Source organism: Colias eurytheme, chromosome 22 (genome assembly GCF_061535395.1).
Source record: "Colias eurytheme isolate Ceu_HAF_F1 chromosome 22, ilColEury1 Martin Lab GWU primary, whole genome shotgun sequence".
NCBI lineage: Eukaryota > Metazoa > Arthropoda > Insecta > Lepidoptera > Pieridae > Colias > Colias eurytheme.
The window spans coordinates 6,159,362-6,172,989 of record NC_143001.1 but is presented as its reverse complement, the minus strand read 5'-3'; the positions used below and the strand labels follow the sequence as shown (position 1 = coordinate 6,172,989).

At 45.5% G+C, this 13,628-nt stretch overlaps 2 protein-coding genes across 2 annotated transcripts; both read left to right on the top strand.

Moving 5' to 3' along the window:
• Positions 1 to 1,417: 1,417 nt before the first annotated feature.
• On the top strand, positions 1,418 to 4,207 carry LOC149898730 (uncharacterized). The gene has a single exon (XM_090114847.1). The coding sequence runs from the start codon at positions 1,418 to 1,420 to the stop codon at positions 4,205 to 4,207; it is 2,790 nt and encodes a 929-aa protein (XP_089970973.1).
• A 77-nt stretch (positions 4,208 to 4,284) lies between these two features.
• LOC149898729 (uncharacterized) lies at positions 4,285 to 7,682 on the top strand. Its single transcript, XM_090114846.1, has 2 exons — positions 4,285 to 5,065; positions 7,561 to 7,682. Exons 1-2 carry the CDS (start codon positions 4,285 to 4,287, stop codon positions 7,680 to 7,682), a joined length of 903 nt encoding a protein of 300 aa, XP_089970972.1.
• Positions 7,683 to 13,628: the final 5,946 nt, after the last annotated feature.

Below are 13,628 nucleotides of genomic sequence, written 5' to 3'. Positions count from 1 at the left end.
TTGTATGGACTTAGAAAATATTTGGGATTTTATTCTAAGGACTTGGAAAAATCTGATACTTTATTATATGGACTTAGAAAATATTTGAGATTTTATTCTAAGGACTTGGAAAATTTTGAGAATTTATTATATGGACTTTGAAGAAATTTCTGGATTATTCTATAGACTTGGAAGATTATTGAGACTTTGATAATTTTAGAAGAAAAATTTATAAAACTAAATTATTAATATTTAAACTAAAATGGCTTCAAAATTAATTAAAAGTCAAGCGGATTTGTTACTTAGATTAGAAAAGGCACAACAAAATTTTAGGAAGAGTCCGAAAAGTAGAATCACTAAACAGTATTTGGAAACTAGAATAAAAAATTTGGAAGATTTTTATTTGGAATTTAAACGGAATCATACAGAGCTAATTCAAATAGTAACATCGGAACAACGAGAATCCTTGACATATTTTATGGAAGACGATTATGACAAGTTTGAAGAAATTTACATAGACCATATGACTGAACTAAAAGAAAAATTTGAAGAAGTGCCCAATAATCCGATATCAACATCAATTAATGCGATGACAAGTGACGATGTAAAACTACCAAGAATACATTTGCCAACATTTTCGGGCAAATACGAGGAGTGGCAGACATTCTATGATATGTTTTTGTCGCTAATTCATAATAACGAAAAATTATCACCGGTGCAAAAGATGCATTATTTAAAGAGTAGTGTCTCGGGAGAACCTGAGAATTTATTAAGAAATTTTGCTACTGTTGATAAAAACTACCAAGAAGCTTGGAACCAATTAACAAAACGATACAATAATAAAAGATATAATTTAAATGCTGTTCTTAAAAAATTATTTGGACAAAAACAAATTAATATTGAATCTGCACAAGCGATTAAGCAACTTCTGGACACAACTACATCAGTATTACAAGCGCTAAATAATATGGGAATACCAACAGCAACATGGGATGCAATTGTAATTTATTTGGTGGTTTCAAAGCTCGATGTACAATCACATAAACTATGGGAGAATCAGATAAGCATGTCATGTGCCGATGAATTGCCAACTTGGTCACAGTTAGTGGATTTTTTAGAAGCAAGATTTCGGAGTTTAGAGATGGTAGATTCTGGAAAGCAACCTATAAGACATGAGACGTCACAAAAGAGGCAATTAGTTAAAAGTTCTTTTCACGGAGCTATCCTACAGAATAAGAAGACAGAGAATGTATGTTCAGTTTGTGGTGATAATCATTATATAAATGCATGCACACAGTTTAAGAAGCAAACAGTAGAAGAACGAAGAAATCACGTACAGAGTAAGGGCTTATGTTTTAATTGTTTGCAACCTACACATATTGTAAGTAAATGTCGACAATCAATTTGTTGCAAGAAATGCGGACGTAGACATAATACTATGTTGCATTTAGAGAAGACAGGATTCATTGAAAACACTCAAAGGACACAAGAAGAAAATGATGGGATTGAGAATAAAACTTCGTCTACGCTAGTAGAATCAAAGATTGTGGCAAATTTTGCCAAAAGAGAGCATAAAAGCTATCATGTTCTGCTAGCTACGACACTACTTAAGGCTCAGTCAAATAATGGTAACTTATTTATGGTACGAGCATTGTTGGACCAAGGCTCGCAAGCGTCTTTTGTAACTGAAGCAACTGTACAGTTACTCGGTCTTAAACGTACATCTGTTAATAGTTTAGTATCAGGTCTGGGAGATGGTCAAATGCATATTAAACATGTAGTAACCATATGTTTAAAATCGCGTCATAACTCAGAATTTTCTATTAATGTTAAGGCTTATGTATTAACTTCACTTACGTCTATGCTTCCATGTGTGAAATTAGATGCTCCTAAATGGCTCGAACTCGAGAATGTAGAATTAGCGGACCCAGGTTATGCAACACCAGGTAAGATTGATGTTTTATTAGGGGCAGAAGTTTATGCTGAGATTTTATTAACAGGTATGATGAAACAACCCAAAGGAAATTTAATAGCGCAGAATACGGTCTTTGGTTGGGTTTTATCGGGCAAGGTATCTGATTCACTTTCAGATAAATATAAGGCTAACAGTTTTCATTTACAGGTTAGAACTAACGATGATTTTTTGAAGCGGTTTTGGGAATTAGAAGCTGAACCAGATATGATTGTTAAGAAATTTACAAGAGAGGAACAATTGTGTGAAGAGCTATATGAAAAATCAACTGAGAGAAATCGAGATGGAAGGTATGTTGTTACATTGCCATTTAAAAATAAGGATCCTGAGTGCCAGTATGGAGAATCGATGGATATAGCTAAGAATAGATTATTCGCTTTAGAAAGAAGGCTTAAGAATAATTCTAAATTATATGAGGAATATAGACGAGTAATAGAAGAGTACTTAGTTCTTAATCATATGTCTTTAGTCGAAGAAGATGATTTAGATAATCCAACGGCCGTCTATCTTTCGCATCATGCTGTTGTACGGGAGGATAAAGATACGACAAAGGTTCGTGTAGTTTTTAATGCTTCTAGTAAGGGAACAAATAATGTGTCATTAAATGATGATCTTATGATTGGACCAAAAATCCAACAAGATCTCAGACATATATTAATGAGGTGGAGAACCCATCCCATTTGTATAGTGGCTGATCTTGTTAAAATGTACCGTCAAGTACGTATTAATCCAAGACAGACAAATTTTCAGAGAATTTTATGGAGAACTTTACCGGATCAACCAATTAAACATTTTAAATTGCTCACTCTAACATTTGGAACCGCGTGTGCACCATATCTTGCTGTTAAAACTTTACAACGTTTAGCAGAAGATGAGAAACTCAAATTTCCAGTAGCATCAGAAATTACTAAAAATGATTATTATATCGATGATCTAATGACAGGTTGTGATACGTTACAAGAAGCTAAAATTATTTACAATGAAATGAACAAATTAATGAAATCTGGAGGATTTACACTTCAAAAATGGAGCTCTAATTGTAAGGAACTATTAAAATATATTGGAGATGAGAATAAAGAGAGGGAAGAATCTATGCTAATTAAGGTTGATAATATGGTAAAAGTTTTAGGAATTTCATGGAATCGTAGTTCAGATAGATTTGTTTATACAATTAATTTACCGGAGATAAAATTTCCAGTCACGAAAAGACAAGTTTTATCTAATATTGCTCAAATGTTTGATCCAATGGGTTGGATTGCACCAGTAATCATTGTTGCTAAATTATTTATTCAAAAAATATGGAAGGCGCATTTAGATTGGGATGATGCATTACCTGAAGATTTGAACGAAATGTGGCTTAACATACGACAGCAATGCAAGGACATTCAACGAGTAGAAATACCACGGTGGATTTGTTGCACTAGTCAAAGTCATGTTGAACTTCATGTCTTTTCAGACGCATCAAGATCTGCTTATGCTGCTGCAGTTTTTATGAGAGTCATCAATCACGATGAATCCATACATGTCAGGTTAGTATCAGCTAAAACAAAAATAGCACCTATAGAGAAGGAAGTTTCTATACCTCGTTTAGAGTTATGTGGAGCTGTGCTTGCTGCGAAACTTGTGAACGAAGTATCTCAAGTGATGAAGGTATGCAAAGATAACATTTACGGATGGACTGATTCTACAATCGTTTTAGCATGGTTGAAGGGCGGTGCAAGCAAATGGACAACATTTGTAAGTAATCGGGTATCAGAGATTTTAACTATAATGGATTATGATCAATGGGGTCATGTTTCAACCGAAGCCAATCCTTCTGATTGCGCATCTAGAGGTTTGACTCCAACAGAATTACTTTCTCATTCACTATGGTGGTACGGACCGGAATGGTTGAAGAACAGAAATATTGAAATGAAAAATCCAGAGATAGTGGATACGGATGAAGAAAGAAGACAAGTATCATTAATGGTTAAACAAGATAAATTTGAAGATTTTGAATGGTTAAAATTTTCTAATTTGACTAAAATGCTAAAGGTCATTTCTTATTGTCGAAGAATATTACTGAAGAAGGAAGAAAGAAAAATTTTGCCGAAGTTTGTAACAGTAAATGAAATGAATGAAACATTAGAGAAATGTATTAAACAGGTTCAAGGGATTGCGTTTGATGAAGAGATCAAGGATTTAGAGAATAAAAGGGATATACCGAAGAGAAGTCCCCTTCGTAATCCTACCACCGTACTCTTTGTCCCATTTTAGATCGAAATGGAATATTAAGAGTCGGTGGTAGGATTGATAAGGCTCACGCAAACCATAACACGAAGCACCCGATTATTATGCCAGCTAAGTCTCATCTTACCCAGTTGTTAATATCGGATGCTCACGAAAAAACTTTGCACGGTGGACCGCAAATCATGATGAATTACATTCGGACAAAATATTGGATAATACGCTGTAGGGATCTAGTAAAACAACATTATAGGAAGTGCCTCACGTGCTTACGATATTCGAAAGCAGCGAGAGTGCAGCTGATGGGACAGCTTCCAGATACTAGACTGAAGCCTTGTAAGCCATTTACGGCAACTGGTGTTGATTATGCAGGCCCAGTCAATATTAAGTTTTCTCCAGGTCGAGGGGCAAAGTCTTATAAAGGCTACATTTGTCTTTTCGTGTGTATGGTCACAAGGGCTATACATATTGAGGCTGTAACAGATTTAACCGCTAAGGGATTTATCGCCGCTTTTAGACGCTTTACGTCTAGACGTGGACGTTGCCAGGATTTGTTCAGTGATAATGGCACAAACTTTGTTGGTGCGGACAAACATTTACGAGAAATGTTTGACTCGGCTAAATCTAATTTACCTAATGAAATTGCGGAACTTCTTACATTAGAATCTACGACGTGGCATTTTATACCGCCGCAATCACCTAATTTTGGAGGGATATGGGAGGCCGGAGTGCGTTGTGCTAAGAACCATTTGAAACGGGTCATAGGTGACAGTATTTTAACGTATGAGGAATTAGCTACAGTACTATCACAGATCGAAGCATGTCTTAATTCTAGGCCAATTTCTGTTATTAGTAGCGAAGCGGATGACCCTCTCCCACTGACCCCAGGTCATTTTTTAATAGGTGAACCGGTTATAAATATAAGTGATCGTAATTATGATGATTGTAATATAAATAAATTAGAAAGATGGAATGTTATTCAAAAAATGGTAAATAATTTTTGGCGTAGATGGTCTAAAGAATATTTGGTTACTTTAAATCAGAGGTATAAATGGAATTCGAAATTAGAAGAACCTAATATTAATGATATTTGTATAATTAGAGATGATAACGTTCCACCTTCTAAATGGATTTTAGGAAAAATTGTAAACAAACATATTGGATCAGATAATATAACTCGCGTTGTAACAATTAAGTGTAAGAATGGATATTTAAAACGACCGTTAAGTAAAATTAGTGTTTTGCCTAAATAAAATGATTAGATAATAGAATATCTTATAAAATTGTTAAACTTTAGAAGGTCAGTTGACTGAAGTGTTAGATGTTTTTTTTTTTTTGGTTACTAGTTTAACGCCACTACGTTGATGTATCACGGTGGGCGGTTACGTTTTGTTTAGTTATGTTTTGTTTTGTTTAGAGGTATATTTTAGTTGTTTTTTTGTTACGGACTAGTCCTTGGTGGGCGGAATGTCTAATTACGTTTAAATATGTCAAGTTACGACAATTAGTTTCATAAGTTACCAATAGATGGCGACACTTTAGATTTGCATCGCACTAGCGAAATGTTTTGTTGAATACATATAAGAAATTTCATGTCGATTATCGGCCTTGTGTGTATCTTGTGGATCTTGTGTAACTTGTGTAATATTGTGTTAAAGTAAAAATAAAGTAATTTAAAGTGTTGAGTGTTAAAGTGAATCCCGCCAAAACGTCATTTATACACTTACTTTATTATAAAGAATCCTAAATATTAATAAGAAAGTGTGTGTTCTTTCTACGCAGCCAGCGTTTTCAAGATAATTATCGATAATATGATTTTTGTGGTTATGGATAGTGAACTAGCCTTATTGCAACAAAAAAATCATTTGGGATGAGAAGATCCTCTCCTATGATACGTACCCATTTTCTTATAACCTCGCGAACGATGCCGCGGGCTGTACCTAAGTTAGTTTTATGTGGTTATACACTAAAATAATGAACTATCAAATGAGCTACATTTTTTAGCTAAAATTAATCCCTTATGGCTTATTCCATAGAATTATTCCAAGATATTCTACGTATTCCATCGTTATATAATTATGTATTATATAACTAGATTTCCGCCCGCGGCTTCACCCGCGTGTTCAAAGGAAAACCCGCATAGTTCCCGTTCCCGTGGGATTTCCGGGATAAAACCTATCCTATGTGTTAATCCAACTTACCCTCTATATGTGTGCTAAATTTCATTGTAATTGGTTCAGTAGTATTTGCATGAAAGAGTAACAAACACACACACACAACCTCACAAACTTTCGCATTTATAATATTAGTAGGAAGGACATTTGCCTACAGTCAGGGATAGCACTGCAAAATAACACAACTGTATATTTAATAGACGGCTAGAGGCAAGATGAGATAGTTAATTAATATACTACCTCAATATCATTATGCAAATATCTAGGGAATATTATTATTCACTTGTGGTTAATTATGGATATATTATGTATATGGCAATTTCTAGTACATTTATAATATCTTCACCTTTAGCAATCATCGATTATTTATTTTAACGTTCACAGACCTCATTTAAAAATCGGAAAATGCTCTAAACTGTACTTACTGCTTTTATCGTCATAGAACAAGTTGAATATTTTACAAAGATATTTTGTGAAGAAAATAAAACCACAGATAATTTAGGTAATACTTGTATACGTAGTATATTATTATTAGTCTGTGGTAATACTATAGTTACTATAAAACTTTACAACTGCTGTTGAGATGAAAGGTTTCCAGTTTTTGTTTTACCACAAAAGTCTGTACTTAATTTTAACGTTTAATTAATTTGAATATTTTATAATTAATTATCACCGCCCTTGCTTCAGCGCCATCTATATCTTATTATAAAAAACGACAACATGAACTGTTGGCTAAAGATATTACAACTTTGAAACGATAGATGGCGCTGATATCAATTTATCACACTACACGAATTATTGTTAATTTGATCAACATTTTGTTTCTTTCTTCAGTATTGTTTTCTGTGTGTTAAATAAATAGTATTATATTGTTTTATTAATATTTTGTAGGGTTGCTAAATATTGCGCCAATAATACAGTTTCAAACTTGTATCCTCCACACTCCATAATATTGAGAAGGATGCCAGCCATGTTATTGAGAAATAATGCAGCCTTCGTAAGTTGGTATGTGTCTTTTTTTTTTTTTTTTTTTTTTTTTTTTATAGTGGAGAATGCATTTAGGCATACCCAGGGCACTCGGGGGAAGAGCCCTGGGTTATGTCGGACTCACCCTACTGAGTGCAGGGTCCTACCGACTAAACTCCACTGTGTTCCGCCGTGCCGCTTTATTGACGGGGCCGCGGGTATTCGGTAGAACCGCGTCCGCAGACCCGTCAGCGGCAGCCTGTCTCCAGGCCCAACGCGAATGTGGCGGGAGGCCGCCAGGTCTACCTTCCTGGGGGGGCGGCGTGAGTGGAACACTTCTCACGCCGCCTCTCCGCACCGGATGATGGATTATATCCCCGTTCCATCATCCGGTGCCCATCATCAGGGAGGCAGGTCGCGACCGTGTAAAGCGGCCGCGACACGGCGACGACGCCCAATAGGACGACGACGCCGAATCGGATCCGCGGAAGGGTTTCTCTCGCGGACCCGCTCTGCCTCCTCCTTCTGCGACATCACATACTCGCAGAATGTGATAGCCGCGGACCACGATCTGTCGCCGCCAACCATTTCGCGAACTATGGAAGGCAGGGAGAGATCAGGGCCGACGACTGCGACCAGGCGAGCACGGGGCTCTGACCACGCGGGGCACACGGCGAGAGTATGGTCTGCCGTGTCCTCCGGACAGTCGCACCAATGACAAGCCATTTGCGGCTCCCGTCTGGCGACTTTGCACAGGTACCGCCCGAAACAGCCGTGTCCGGACAGTACCTGTGTCAGGCGGAAGGTGATGGCCCCATGCCGCCTGTCGCACCACTCACGTAGGACCGGTCGGATTGCTTCGACCGTCCTTACTCCTGCGCTGGGCTCTTCGAGCCGTCGTTTCCACTCACTGAATCGCCGCTCGAGAGCATCAGCCCTCCATTGCTGGACCTGCTCCAGATATGGGTTGATCCCGTGCGATCTGGACGCGGCGACGCGGCGATAGACGTCCGCCAGCATTTCGGCGTCCAGGTCCCACGGGGGCGTCCCCGCCATTGCGCACGCGGCCTCGAAGGATACCGTGCGATATGCCCTCACGATTCTGAGCGCCATGACCCGCTGCGGTCTACGCAATAGGGGTCTGGTACGGACACTCAAAGAGTCAGCCCAAATGGGCGCACCATAGAGGGCCATGGAGCGAATGACGCCGGTGTAAAGACGACGGCACGCGCCCCCAGCCCCCCTAAGATTCGGGAGCAGACTTCCAAGTGCCCCGGCCACCCCAACAAGCCGGGGGGCGAGGCGACGGAAGTGTTCCACGAATGTCCAGCTGCTGTCCAACACGATGCCCAGATAGCGCAACGTGGAACCAACGCTGATGGACGCACCGCCCACCTGAATGGCTGATCCAGCAGCCTGCGCCCTTCGACGGCCACGAAACAAAATCGCCTCTGACTTGTCCAGGGCCACCTCTAGACCAAGTCTTCTAATCCGGCGCACAACTTCTGCAACACCAGCGGTCGCAAGGAGGGCCGCGTCCCTATACGAGGCCCCACGCGCAGTCACCAGGGTGTCATCCGCATAGCAGAGCACGCTTACACCCGGGAGATAAGTGGCGCGCAGGACCCAGTCGTAACCGATGTTCCACAGGAGAGGCCCAAGAACCGAGCCCTGTGGAACACCGCACGACATTTCCTTTTCCATCCATCCACGGCGTGTGGGGTACGCCACAGCCCTCTCTGATAGGTAGGACTGCAGCAATCGCACCATGTACTCGGGCACGTTGTGATAGCGGAGCGCCTCAATTACGCAACTCCATGGTAGCGAGTTAAAAGCGTTGGCGATGTCAAGAGACACCGCCAAAAGCACTCCACCTTCATCAGCCACATTGTCTGCGAGGTCACGCAGCGCAGCGATCGCATCAATGGTGGACCGTCCCCGGCGAAATCCAAACTGGTTTTCGCTCAGGTCCGGCCCCACTCCCTCCAGGTGGTCGATGAGGCGAGCTGCGAAAACGCGCTCAAAGAGCTTGCTCACCTCATCGAGCAGCACGATCGGCCTGTAAGCCGAGGGCGAATCGCGCGGGCGTCCGTCCTTCTGCAACAGGACCAAATTCCCGGTCTTCCACCTCCGGGGAAATTGGCCCTGTTGGAGGCATTCTGTGAAGAGCTGTTCCACCCTGGGTCCAAGTGACTCTAGCGCCAGTACCCAAGCCCGCCCTGGGATACCATCAGGGCCGGGAGCGGTCTTTTTTGCTTTGAGCCGCTCCACCGCCACTGCGAGCTCGTCACGCGTGACCACAGGGACATTTTCATCAGCATACTCCTCCTGCACAGTCATTGTGGATGCCATCGGCGGGGGAGAATGTCTTCCCCGATTCGGAAACAGGGACGTCACCACCTGCTCCAGAAATCGAGGCTCCAGAGTTTGAGATAGGGGCGGGGCCCAAGGGCGAAGCTTTTGCCTCACCCTCTTGTAAGGCCGACCCCAGGGTTCGTGGTTCAAATCCTCGAGCATCTCCTCCCATGCGCGAGTTTTTGCTGTGCCTATCGCGTCCTGGAGAGTCACGATACAGTCTCTGTAGACGGCGTATAACCGCGCCTCCTCCTCTTCGTCACGCCGTCTACGGCGTCTATGCCTGGTGTACGCCCGCCTCGCAGCTACGCAAGAAGCGCGTAGCTGGGAGATATCGGCGGACCACCAGTACATTTGTCGCCTTCGCGGGACTGACCGCACTCTCCGCATGCTCGCGTCGCATATTTGCGCCATTGCGTTGGCAAGCCAAGTGGCCTCCTCCTCCACATCAACATCGTCACCCTGCGGCGTCGGGAGCCAGGCTTGCACTATGGCAGCTTCAATGAGAAGCTCCTTATCAAGGCTTCCAAGCGCCCAGCGCGGATGGCGCTCACCAGTCGGGAATCGACTGTTAGCCGTCGAGGGCGTGGAGACGCTGAACCGGATGTAGCGGTGATCCGAAAGCGTCTCCACGTCCACCAGAACCCTCCAGTCTTGAATACAGCGAGCGAGAGGGGGGCTCGCGAAGGTGACATCTACAATAGAGCCACCCCTCTGTCGCACGCATGTCAGCTCTGTTCCGCGGTTAATAAGTGTTAACCCAGAGGCGACCGCCCAGTCTGCAAGCAGAGTACCGCGCACGTCACCTGCCCGGCAACCCCAAGACACGGACTTGGCGTTGAAGTCCCCGGCCAGAAGAACAGGCAGTGGCTGCGCGAGGTCGATCATATCTCTCAACACGACGAGGAACTCCTCGAAATCAGCGAGACAGCGATTTGGCGAGAAATACACCCCCACGACGGTGTATCCGTTAATTACCGCTGATACGCAGCCCCGTCGCCTGACCACTTGCTCTATTTGAGTACCGCCTTGTGCAACTAGTGTCACCAAGCTATCTAGATCACCCGCCCAGTTATCCCAGGCGGGGACATTGTACGGCTCAGACACAATCGCCACATCAATCTCCCACTCTGCCAGGCTTTGGAGTAAAAGATCCTGGGACCTAGCACAGTGGTTGATATTGGCCTGTAGGAAACGCAGTGGGGCCATTACTGCGTTTCCATTGCTGCCTCCGTTTGCGGCACCTCAGGTACCAGAGCGGAGCGTGATGGAGCCCGAGCACCGTCTTGCTTCCGCATTCCGCCTTTTTTTGGCTTGGGGGCCTTACAGGCTAAGCTTCCAAGCCGATGTTCTGCTGGTCGCTTTGCTTCTGCACAAAGGGCGCAGTGAGCAGTGGTAGCAGAGCATTCACCCGCTTTATGGCCCATTTCACCGCAGCGGAAACAAATGGTACTCCGATCCGCAAGTGATGAGCACGTAGCACTTACATGGCCTAGCTCCTGGCAGCGGAAGCAGCGGAGGGGCTTCTGCTCGATTAATGAGACCCTTGCGGAAACCCACCCCACCAGAACGCGCCCCTCCTGCGCCACCTTCTTCGCCGCGGTCACCGGACAGCTTACCCAGGCTGACATTGCGCCCCGCGGGCCAGAACGCAGGGCACCACACTTTACGTGCTCGACGGAACACTCCCCTGCACGTGAGACCGCGGTCGCAATGTCTTCAGCAGAGGCCGAGTCATCCAGGCCAGTAATACGCAGCTCTGCGCACTTCACTGGCCTGGTCACTTTCACATTAGCCTCGCCTAGTACCTCCCGCAATTTGGCGGCTAGAGCATCCGCTTCCCTTGTGCTGGAAGCACCAGGTATCTCCAATATCCTGGCACCGGTAACACCACGCTTAAAGCGCATCGCATCGATGCCGATCTCCCCAAGATTGATCCCACGCCGCGCCTCCATCATGATCTTGGCATAAGTTATGCCACGCTCCTCCGCTCCCGGCTGAAGGGTCAGGACGACAGCCGAAGAAGAGGGAACGTGGAGCTTGTGTCGCTTTTTGCGGGACTGCGTCGCAGGCTTCTTAGCCTTGGCCCCCTTTGTTTTCTTCCCGCCCTTCCCGACAACAGTCCATCCTTCCTCTGGCTGCTGTTGCGGGAGGGGGTCTGACGATGGGGCTGATGTGGAGGGCGCGACTATGCTGGCGGGTTTTGAGTTCGCCGCGCTTTTCGACGCCACTTTTTTCTTCTTTTTGGCCTTCGGCTTCGGCTTCATGGCCGTCGCTGCAACCTGTACCGCCACTTGCTGCTTTAAAGCAGTCTTCCCGACCGGAGCCGCAGCATGCTTCACGGCCCGTTTTGGGGTGGACCCCGTCGCCGATATGCCCGGTTGCGGTACCGAGGCAGCCATTGCATATGATTTTTCTGCTGGTGGTGGGAGAGGGACAAGGTCCTGGCTCACCTGTTGGACGGCCTCCACTGTTGCTCTCCTGTTATCCGCCGCCAGCGCCGGTCTTAATCGCTTAGCCGGCGGCAGACGCTCCTCCAGGGCCTCAAACCTAGCGTTAATCATGTCTCCAACCTGGCGCAAAATGGAAGCTACCAGATCAGCGTCTGGTTCCCGCGGTTGGGGAAGCACTTGTACGCTTTGCGAGGTCTTCACCTTTTCGAGCTCCCTTTTGAGGAAGTCGATCTCGGCCTGTAGGCGGGAGTTGTCCGCCTGCAGAAGCCGTGTCTCCTCTGAGACTGTGAGCCGCTTGAATTGTGCAACCGACAGTTCAATGTCATCGTGCGCCAATTTGAGGACTTTTTTGAAAGTGGTCTTCAAATTGTTTGACCTGGACCGCACCTTCTCAATGGCGGCCAAGCTATCCGCAATACGGAGGCTAAGAGCCTCCGCCGTGTTTCCTTCCTCTATTGGAATGGGGGGGAGGGGAGCACTAGCACGCATCGCCTCGATGCGCTCAGCGCACTCCGCGACCTCCTGCTCAGCCTGCAACTCTGTTTCCAGTTTGCGCGACGCGTCCAGTTTGGCTGCACGCCGAGCGGCGCACGTACCCGGCGTGCGGCCCTTCCCTCTTTTGGATGTTTTTTGGCAGGGGGTTTTTGAACCCCCAAACCCATCCTCTGAATCCGAACCGGAGCGGCTCCTATCTAGGGACCTCTTCCGCCACAGCCTTCCCTTTTCGTGGGATTGCATATCCACCACGCTGTTGGCTGAGCTTGATTTCGACAGCCCCCCAGCTCTCGTCCGTCTTGTCCTTGCGTCATCCGAATCGTGTTGCCTATCATTGTCCAAATTTATTTTGCTAGAGTCGTCGTTATTAAATGGGGCCGGGTTAAAAGACATTTTTGTTCCCACGAGTATGGGGGATATAAAAAGTCCATCCGGGCGGTGCCCCCTGCACCCGGATAACCCTTATACACCATGGAGGTCGGGCGGTATCCATGGGAGGCCACAGCTAGAGCTCACGCACTCCCGAGCCAAACTGTCCAAAAGGGACAGGAAATCCACGCCGCTGGACTGAAACGCAGATTTGAGGGTTTTTGATGAGGTGTCCTTCCTCTCGAACCGGCCGGTTAAGGCAAGCCCCCTGGTCCGTCGTAGCTGCTAGACGTGACAACAACACTACGACGGGTAACAGGTTGCCCGACGGGAGGCCGAAGCCCCTAACCAGACGTCAGAAAATCTGCCGCCCAGCCCGCCGCGCCGCGATTGTAGCAACCGCCATCCACCGCTGCAGAGCAGCCCCTCGCCCAGTAGGACTAAAAACGTCCGCAACCACTGGTTACCATACGTCGCCGCCAACAGCAGCACTGTTCGAACTCGAACCCAGCAACTGCACAGGGAAGCTCCCTGCAGAGCAGAAATTGCGACGAAGGCATGTAGCCCTCGAGTTCCTCCAAGCTGGTTTTGGTCCGCGCCGGCAATACCACCGGTACCCCCCATATCTGGGAGGCCTCC